General features: G+C 42.6%; 1 protein-coding gene across 1 annotated transcript; it reads left to right on the top strand.

The window, feature by feature from the left end:
• Positions 1–1,527: 1,527 nt before the first annotated feature.
• Positions 1,528–10,396, top strand: LOC117854664 (kinesin-like protein KIN-13A). Its single transcript, XM_034736889.2, has 12 exons — positions 1,528–2,117; positions 4,487–4,720; positions 4,932–5,117; positions 5,231–5,335; positions 6,043–6,120; positions 6,261–6,342; positions 6,827–6,989; positions 7,665–8,000; positions 8,083–8,301; positions 8,397–9,003; positions 9,096–9,161; positions 9,726–10,396. Exons 1-12 carry the CDS (start codon positions 1,977–1,979, stop codon positions 9,906–9,908), a joined length of 2,400 nt encoding a protein of 799 aa, XP_034592780.1. The 5' UTR covers positions 1,528–1,976; the 3' UTR covers positions 9,909–10,396.

A 10,396-nucleotide genomic window follows, 5' to 3' on the forward strand; every position in this document is an offset into this window, starting at 1 on the left:
CATGACCCTACTTGTCATTCGGTCACACATTATCTTCTTCTTCCTCTGACCTCAGCTTGTCGTTCCTCACCGCCGCAGATAATGACGATGCAAATAATTGGTCAGGCTTTGGCATCCTGCATGTCTTATTCAGGAAGCGAGCACTGAGGATTGAAGCAAGCACACAACTAGCACTGATGGTTTCACAAATGACAAAACAACAATAATAAAATATTGCAATGCATTGATTCTTGCGAGGAAAAAACTAAGAAAGAAACTGCAACAACACAACGCTTCCAGCCGCTTCTTCTCTGATGGGTACCGCCGCTTCCCCGTGCACTTCACGTAGCGCACCACGGTGCCCCGCATCGACGCACACAAGCAGGAGCGCAGCGCGGCCAAGCGCTCCTCGTCCTCGGCTACGGCCTACCACCACCTCCATGCGCAGAGGATGGTCATGGCCGGCCTGCCGCTCGAGGTGCACGCTGTGTTCGTGCACGCCACCCTACGTGTCAGCCCGAGGCCGAGCTAGGAGCTTGCCGTGGCGTGGGAGGCCGCCACCACCGTGGGCACGGCGCCTAGGTTCCACGACGAGCTCGGAGCAGTAGCCATCGGAGCACGGGGAGGGAGAGGCCACGGCGGCCGGCGGCATGAGGGAGGGAGGGGCCACGGCGGCCTAGTCCGGTGGTGGAGGCGAGCGGCCTCGAGGTGGAGCCGGCGGCATTGGGGGTGGGGACGGCGGCATGCCCGACGGGGAGGGAGGGGCCATGGCGGCCGGCGGCGGGAGTGAGGAGCGCGGCGGTGGAGGATCTCGTAGGAGGGAGGAGCGCGCGGCGGAGGAGGAGCGCGTGGGAGGAAGGGGCCACGGCGGCCGGCGGCGGGAGCCCGGCGACGCTCGCGAGGTGAACGGCCGGCGGTGGCAGGTTCACGGGAGCAGAGACGAGGGAGAGACGAGCGCGGGGAGTCCCGGAGGAAAAAGGAACGAAACGTTTTTTTCTGTATAATCAGTGGTATTGGTGGGTAATTACCCACCAACTCCACGAGGAGGTTCAAAAGAGAGAGTTTTGGAGCATCTCAAACTCCACCCCATTTGCACTACAGCTCCATGGAGTTTTAGAGCTGGGATGTTTGGCTGAATTTTTTGGTGGAGCTGTGAAGTGGAGCCATGGCAAACAAGACCTTAGTCCCTAGATCCAAACAAGGTAAGGACTAAAGGAACCAAACAACACCTTGTTTGAAGACTTGATCATAAGGTGTTTCACTTATTTCATTAAAAGAAATTGCTGCAGGTTTTACTTTTTTATCCTGCCCGCGTGGATTAACATCCTTTCAAATTTATACGTAGGAACATCATTGATGTCATCGCTGTGCCATGCTCATCACCAAACAGCTATTATTTCAAACACCGCAGCCGGCCCACACGCTACTTGCTTCCTTCACCTCGCTGAGAACATTTGAATACCTCAAGAGTTTCTTAATTCCCTCTAGCACTCACTTTCCAGTTTCTACTTTTCTCCAATCCAATAAAAAAATCCCATCTCTCTCCTCCCTCTGCGCTTGTATTTTCAAACTTGTGCGAGCAGCAGCAGCAGCGTCAAGGCCACCAACAGCAAGCGGAACGTCTCGCCCTCTCTGAAAGCCATTTCAGAACCACCTTCAAACTCCCATCTCCTCCGCTTCCGCGAACCAATCCCTAATCCCTCTCGCCCTCCTCCAATTCGATCCGGCCCGCCCCCGATCCCTCTCCAGTCATACACCAGGCAGGCGCCATCCCGATCGGCATTGCCCGCCGGCCTCCTCGGCCAGATCTGGGCGCCGCCTCGGGGGCCAGATCCCGCCGCCCCCGCGGCTAGCGTTCCGCCAGGGTCAGGGTTCGCGCGGCGGCGCCGAACGCCAAGTTGGCGCCCCAGAAGCGGTCCCAGCGCGGCGGCGGCGGCGGCGCCTCCGCCGCCGCCGCGGCCTCGTCCGCCGCCGCGGGGGACTCCGGGGACGCGGTCATGGCGCGGTGGCTGCAGTCCGCGGGGCTGCAGCACCTCGCGGCGTCGTCGGCCGCGGGCGGCGGGGTCGGGGCAGGGGACCTCCGTGGCGGTGGCCTCGGCGGCGGGGCCGGCGGCCTTCTCCCAAGCCTTCTCATGCAGGTCCGTCTAAGACACCGCCTCTTGTCAATTGGCTTTGGCGTGATCCTTTCTGCGCCTGCAAACCTTGCTCTTTGTGCGCGTGCCGTGGCCTGCATTGCGCGATCATCAGCTTACGCATGGGGATCTTTTGTATGGGTCGGTGCTGGAATCTGTGGAGACGTGCATTTCTGGCGACATCCGTTGTATTCTTTTTGCATTTGGCTCGTTGTTGAAATGACGTGAATCCAGCGATTTCTGCCACCCCTGTCCGAAATATAGCTCTGTTCGAGATTTAGAGTTATCAGCTGCATTTTTTTTGGCTCACATATAGCACTAGAACAGAATTACATATCGGTTGTATCTCACACTACTCTATGAGGGGTACATAAGTGTAGGGAAGTTTACCAATTTGGGGTTTCTAAGGCTGGCAAGTTGGGGGTTGTCCTTGTAATATTTCAATGCTGGGTTCATCATAATCAACAGTCCTGTGAGATAACATGGTCGCCTGCATGTCCTTGTCTTCATAATGAAGCCTGCCATTGTGAGGTATATACTTGTTGGTCCATGTCCCTGCATAATTGGTCAGAAGGTACCCCATCCATTCTTTGTTTGCTTTTAATCTCTTTATAAAATTTTGGAAGTGTTTTTAGTGATAGAACTAGTATATTGTTCACTGATCCAATCTAGATAGATTTAAACATATTGATTGTCAAAGTTTGGAAAGTTTGGCAACAAGGATTCTAAGATGTCAAGTAGAAAATAATGGAGGGAGTAGCATCCTCTTTTGCCTTGGATTGTAATTGGTAGCTTGCACAGCCTTTCACATTCTGTGTATTCGCATTGAGTTTGTAACTTAACAAGAGGTTTACTGTAGAACTTCATGGTATTGAACCAGAAATTGAGCTTACTCCTTTCCAGCTCTCATGTTAAGTTAATTAAGTGACAAAATATTGCTGAGGAAGTGTCTGTTCTCAGGGCTAGTTAATGCATATGTCCTATATTTCAAGTGTTCTTTTCGTATCATATTAAACTGGTACCCATTCAGTAAGGAAAACATTGTATCCTCGGTTCTGCTTGCAGGTCACATTTTTTACAAAACATGTTGCGATCTGCATAGTTTTCTTTAAATCCATTTTGTATATGAAATGCAACTCAACATCTTTATCATTGTTTAACACTCCAGGATATTAATGAAACTTTAATAATTTGGCCTAACATTTTGTGAAATTAGATCTATTTGAATTCATGAACAATTTTGTCTGCAATTTCTAGCGCTACATGCTATAATGATTATGGGAAAGGTATTGCTCTATTTTCTTGAATTATCATGGAACATTCCATGTAACACGTGAATATTGGTGGCATGATTTGGTTCTATGCCACCAGGAAACGTGATATTCTTATTTGATGCTTTTGAATTTGTGGACTCCAAGTTCATGTTTGACTACCATTTCTATAGCTTGATATGAATATATAGTTACTACCTTCTATGGAAGTATTTCTAAAGAAAAAGTGAAGTAACAAATTTCATGTAGCCAAGCTTGATTATTAAACCATATTAATTTTCAGACTTTGGAAACTTTGATAGCATCTCAAGACGCTAAACCATAAAGAAATTGGAGGGAATATTTAAATTTTGCCTCTACTTTTGGTGTTGTTGGTTCTACGCCACTTTTCCGTAAACCTATTTGGATATGCCATTTTTTGTGTTCTCTTTTCTAAAAATAACTTATCCACCCTTCCCTTCTGGTTTTACCTTCTCCCATCTCATCATCTCTTTTCTGTGTCTATCCCAAGCTTCACTCACATCTTGGTTCCATGACTTTTACTATTGCACTGACTCACTGAGCATGGCTTAGAGTTTGTCCAGAACAGTTCACCATGGAAACAACCAAAACCTTATTGATACTGATATCCCATTGCATGGATTATTATTCACTTTTGATCGTGTCATCCTGTTCAAAGTTAAGGTCCAATGCTAGACTTACTTATTCACAGTGATATGAAACCTGCACTTCATATTCGATGTATATGCGAGGTTACCATGTTTAGATTGTGTTTCTCGTATTGTTTGATGAGTTCAATTGACATTTTTGTGCTTTTATCATTTCATATCATGCAGTTAGGTCGCCAACCTTGGGTGTTTAGACCCTGAAGGTTTCTGGTCGTTCTTTTTGTAGATGGTGGCGCGTCTGTTTAGTTTTTAGTGTGTGGGTGTGTGGGGTGCTCTTGTACTCGAGTAGGGTCTAACCAGACTCGTGTACTCTTTTTCTACCTTAATGAAATGACACGCAGCTCTCCTGCGTAGTTCGAGAAGAAAAAAAACATATCATGCAGTTACATCTGGCATCCATGTTGTTTGACAATTTGCTAGTATTGTTATTTGATAGGGCTATGGGCCACAATCAATCGAAGAAAAACAGAAGCTTTACACATTATTGAGGAGTCTGAATTTCAATGGGGAATTGGCTTCTGCATCTGTATCCGAGCCGTACACTCCAACTGCACAGAGCTTTGGTAGTGGAGCTCCTGTAGATGGGTTTTATTCACCCGAACTCAGAGGTGAGTTTGGGGCTGGCCTTTTAGATCTTCATGCAATGGATGACAGCGAGCTTCTTTCTGAGGTATTTCTCCATTTTGTACCTGCAATATGGCCTTGTATTTCCACAAAATTTTATGTCTACATCTTGATGTTTCTTCTACTTGTTCCTTCTAGAACTGGGGAAAATATTGAGTTGATTAAGATAATTAAAAACATTATGTCCCTATCTGTTTTGTAGGTTTCTATATCATCTTCATGCACGCTAATCTAGTTATACCTTATTCTTTTGTCAGAATGTTGCGTCGGAACCATTTGAGCCTTCACCTTTTATGCCAAAGGAAATGGATGATGATGAGGATGATGTAATACCTGAAAGCCAGCAAGGTCTAGCAGATAACCGTAGTAGTGCATTCACCAGCGAAAAAGAGAACACTACGGTCGGTGCTAGAGAAAGTAATGTAGCGAAGATCAAAGTCGTGGTATGCTGATCTCTTTGAAATGCTGCTATCATGTGGTCCACTAATGTCATACACTTAAATCAGAATCCAGTCTCCCCTTTTTTTCTTATTCTAGTGGAAAAACTCTGTTTCAGGTAAGAAAAAGACCTCTGAACAAAAAGGAGGTGTCTCGAAAAGAGGAAGACATCATAGACGTACACAATTCTCAGTTCTTGACTGTCCATGAACCTAAGCTCAAGGTACTGCTTGTTCATCCGTATACTTAATTATTTGTGCTCGAAGTTCACTGAACACTCCGTTCTCAAAGAAAAGGGTTCACTTACTTGCTTAGTCAATATCCATTAACTGAATAATTTGGATGCTAGTAATATTTATATTCACCTTGGCTTTGTTTAAGAAATGAAGCAAGCATAAGCCATTATGATGCCAGCATGCGGTAATTATGAATTACAACTTGAATTAACAAGGATGTTTTGAAGTGATAAAGTCGACCCAGCTGATTGAATGAAAAACGTGAGGCAATTTCAGAAATCTAATCTTCTGATTGCAAGAAGGAAAAACCCATTTCAGTGGGGACCTTGAGTTCTTTTAATTGCTCATCTATGTTTACCTGCAGCTAGCCCTTTATGTAGATAAGTGATAGTATGTTGACTCTGGGCCTATATTACATTATTTTAATAATCTGCATAGTATTGTCACTATTTATCACACGAAATAAGCGTAAATTCATTGCAAATTAGCTTTCTACAAAGCAGGATTGCTGGAGAGATGAACCATTCCATATTTTGCTATTTTATTATCAGTGTATCGAATGCTTGCTCTCTACTAAGAAACAAATTGTGCTTATAAGATGCATGAATCAACACGCTTTAGGTACATAAATGGCTTTCCATACTTTTCTAATGCTTGTTCATTATAATGGACTAACATATGTCTTCACTGGAAGGTGGATTTGACAGCTTATGTGGAAAAGCATGAATTCTGCTTTGATGCTGTCTTGGATGAGTATGTATCTAATGATGAGGTAATATTAATTTTAATGTCTCCAGTAATTTTTCTCTAAAAGCAATTACCTTCTGTTGCTGCTAATGGATGTTGTATATTATCTACTTTCACATTTTCTTCTGCATTCTTTAATATCTGATTTGCTGTGTTGTTTAACAGGTGTACCGTGAGACTGTGGAGCCTATTATACCAATAATTTTCCAAAGGACAAAAGCCACGTGCTTTGCATATGGCCAGACAGGTCAGATTAGCTAAACAGTAGAAATCTATTTCCTTTGGGAGTAATATTGAATTGTGTCTTGGATCCCACTAATGCTTATTAATGTTGTCTCCTGGGCGAACTCTTTGGAAATAACCTTGTGCTTTCCATTCTGTTTACCATGCTTCAAATTCTCTACTGCACTTTGATTATTTGTAAACTTTGTGATTGTCAAGTATTTTACTCTACAGGGCTTACCTGCATTGGTTGAATGACTATTGGATGTAACTTTGATCCCTGTTCTATTGTTCTTTTTTTGGTGGAAATGGTTCTTAAAATTGATGCTACTTGAACTGTATCTTGCAATTGTCAAATGCGCTAATCTATATGTCAAATGTCAAATTTTAGACCTTTTCTTAATTTGTCTCAGCTGGATGTATATGGTATTGCCCTGGCGAATTACAGTTAGTACTGAATTTTGTATTGATTTTCCCTGGCTTCATAGTTAATGAATCTCCATATGCAGGCAGTGGCAAGACCTATACAATGCAACCCTTACCTCTAAGAGCCGCACATGATATGGTTCGTCTTTTACATCAACCTATGTATCGGAATCAACATTTCAAGTTGTGGCTTAGCTATTTTGAGATTTATGGTGGCAAGCTTTTTGATCTTCTCAGTGAAAGGAGGTTGGTTACTTCTCGAATCCTTATGTTTTATACTTTGGCATAATAGTATTCATTGGTTAATCTGGCATAATAGTATTCATTGGTTAATCTCTGTTTTTTGGGTCACTGGTCAGATGTTGACACTGGTTATGCTCAAGGTTTTTATGCACAGTTTCAAGTAGTATACAAATGGGCACATTGATGGATTTTTTCTCTTTCTTGTGCACTGTATTGATGAAGTGGTGGGGTGGGGTGGACACCTTTTAGAATAGTGGCCCTTGGTTCGCAGTTAGTGGGATCAGGTTACACCAGGACGTGTGAAACACTTGTCTCTCTGTGTCAGGCACCTTTTAGAATAGTGGCTCCTGGTTCGGAGTTAGTGGAATCAGGTTACACTTGGCTCCCTGTGTCAGGTCTATTGGAAATGTGTAATCAATTGGTTAAGCATATATGCTAAGTAATGAGTTCTATTAATTTGTATCTTTTCTTGTAGAATTTCTCATAGCAGTTAAATTTAATATTCTAGTGATTTCCTTAGGAAATCTAATTAAGTGACTTTTTTTTTGTGATTTATGTTAGTACTTAGTATGCTTTACTGGAACTGTCTGTTCCTTTTCTTTCTTTTGACTTGGTTTTGTGGATTTTATTTTCATATATTTAAATCAGGCTACATTTTTGTTCCCTTGTTTTTCCTAGGCAACTCTTAATGAGGGAAGATGGAAAGAAACAGGTCTGTATTGTTGGCTTACAGGAGTTCGAGGTTTCTGATGTCCAGATTGTCAAAGAATACATTGAGAAAGGAAATGCTGCAAGAAGCACAGGCACAACCGGGGCCAATGAAGAATCATCGCGATCTCATGCTATTCTGCAGTTGGCTGTGAAAAAGCATATCCCAGTTACTGATACTCGGAGACAGAGAGACCGAGATGCTATTGAAGCGAAGAATACAAAGCTCGTGGGAAAAATGTCATTTATTGATCTTGCTGGAAGTGAGCGTGGTGCTGATACAACAGATAATGACAAACAAACAAGGTATTGATTTTGTCTGGACTTGTCTTATCGTTCTTGTGCTGTATGATGTTCATTTATTCCTTATGCTTATGCATTGTGCCAGGATTGAGGGTGCAGAGATCAACAAGAGCCTTTTGGCACTCAAGGAATGTATTAGGGCACTGGATAATGATCAAATACACATTCCTTTCAGAGGAAGCAAGCTAACAGAGGTGCTCCGTGACTCTTTTGTTGGTAACTCTCGAACAGTAATGATTTCTTGCATTTCACCAAGTTCAGGTTCATGTGAACACACACTAAATACTTTAAGATACGCTGATAGGTAATGCTCTTTAACTGTATCGATTTTTTGCTGCTTTAAAATAAATCTAGTTATCTAGTTGTTAATTCTTACTGAGATCGCTATCTGACAAACAGGGTTAAAAGTCTTTCCAAAGGTGGCAACACAAAAAAGGAGCAGCTCACTGTGCAGTCTGTAGCATCCGGCAAGGAATCTACCTACAACTCGTATCCTTTATCAGGTGAAGCTGAAGAAAATATGGAACAGACTCAAGAAACTAGACCTGTTGATGGTTCTAGGAAGGGTGTTGACAATTTCATTTCCAATTCTTCCATGGAACCTGAGAGAAACTCATTTAGTATGATTCCAAGCTATCAACATAGAGGAAAAGATGAAATGAGTTCAAGATCTGGTTTGAATGATAGGGAGAGAGGGGATTTGAAACCCAGCCAGGCTTGTTTTACTAGTAAAACACAGTCACTTCAGGATTCAGTAAATTCACAAGAAGATGTAAAAATCACGAAAGTCTCACCACCCCGGAGAAAAGCTAACAGGGATGATAAATCAGAAAGGCAGAGCAACTTCGTGAAAAAGGAAAGTGGACCTGAAATTAGTCGGACTGTTCTTAAGCAGCAACATCAATTTAAACAGCAGCAGTTGCAAAGACCATCATCGACCTCAGCACCACAGGTTTCATCCAAGCAATCTGAAAAGGAGGATATGGAAATAAATGCAATACTTGAGGTGATTTTTTTAATCAGAATATTATATTATTTGATCCTGAATAAAGATGTGATGCTGAGTCTTTCTTTCTTTTTCTTTTTTGTGTGACTTAGGAAGAAGAGGCATTGATAGCAGCTCACAGAAAGGAAATTGAAAATACCATGGAGATAGTTCGGGAAGTAAGTTCCAGTTACTTGGTTGTTTTTAAATTTGTTCATAGATGTCTATTGTAGTTTATATCGTTCATCCTCTAGTTAAACTTTGGCAAGTTCCATATCTTGTGCAGAATAAAAGTTTAATTCATATTCTCATTTTTGCATTAAATGATAAAAGTATGTCAAGATCTGCAATGCTTCGTTCTTAATCAGTCATAATATTGTGCTTGCACCTTTCCCCATGGCAATTACATGTATAAATTTTGTGTAAAAAGTAGTTCCTTAATAGTGCGCACATCATTCTTGTGGTTACACAATAGCAGCCAAACTGTGATTCCAATTATTCCATTCATTCATATTAGACCCAAGGCTCTTTATCTTTCTAACCTTTTTGCCAAAAATCCAAAATCAAACTGTAGCCCCTGATTTTTCATGATGTGCATGATGTACCTTATGCCTTAGCAGATTTTTTTCATTGATATCAGTATGTCTGCTGATTCATTATTTAATACTCAAGATGGTCCATGACTTTGTTGCTGTCTCAGCATTTCAAATTGTTGCTTAACATCACATGCCATTTTATTGTAGGAGATGAATCTATTGGCGGAGGTTGACCAGCCAGGTAGCCTTATTGACAACTACGTGGCACAATTGAGCTTTCTGTTGTCACGGAAGGCTTCTGGCTTGGTGAGCCTCCAAGCGCGCTTAGCACGGTTTCAGCAGCGCCTCAAGGAACAGGAGATTCTTAGCCGTCAAAAAACATCAAGATAGTTGAACTTCAGAAATTGAAATCCTCTGATTTGTTTTAGACTGAGAAGCGATGAGTATATTGCATCATGGCCTTTAACATCATCTTGAAAGGAGAGAAGAGCAGAGGATCTCAAGGTGATTTGAGATGGGAGATGGTGATGTGGGTTGGTCGAGTGCAGGCTTTTGGTTTTGAGGTCTGAATTAGTTTGCTATTTTTATTTTTCCTGAAACGGGTGCTTGTGGCGGCATAGGTTTGTCAATGTTTGTCATTTTCGTTTGTACCAATATAGTTGTAACTGTTGTTTGAAGATATCGGTAGTGAAATGCTGCGGCGAGGAAACAACCATTGTACCTCGCCCTGCCATTATAGTGTTGTATTCTTTGTTGATATTATTTCGCATCAACAAAAGAAAAGGCGGCATGCGGCAAACTTCTACAGGATTTGACTCGTACGTTGAGCTGTGCTGTGATTCAACGTCTGAGCAATGGAGATGCCCTGTTTACTGCAA

The sequence above is a fragment of the Setaria viridis genome, chromosome 5 (genome assembly GCF_005286985.2).
Source record: "Setaria viridis chromosome 5, Setaria_viridis_v4.0, whole genome shotgun sequence".
Lineage (NCBI taxonomy): Eukaryota > Viridiplantae > Streptophyta > Magnoliopsida > Poales > Poaceae > Setaria > Setaria viridis.

What these genes read in the sequence shown, in the direction of transcription:
- LOC117854664 (XM_034736889.2), top strand. Translation starts at nt 1,977, where the DNA reads ATGGCGCGGTGGCTGCAGTCCGCGGGGCTGCAGCACCTCGCGGCGTCG. An exon ending in GATCTTCTCAGTGAAAGGAG is followed by an intron (nt 6,990 to 7,664) that starts GTTGGTTACTTC and finishes TGTTTTTCCTAG; the next exon opens with GCAACTCTTAATGAGGGAAG. An exon ending in GATAATGACAAACAAACAAG is followed by an intron (nt 8,001 to 8,082) that starts GTATTGATTTTG and finishes GCATTGTGCCAG; the next exon opens with GATTGAGGGTGCAGAGATCA.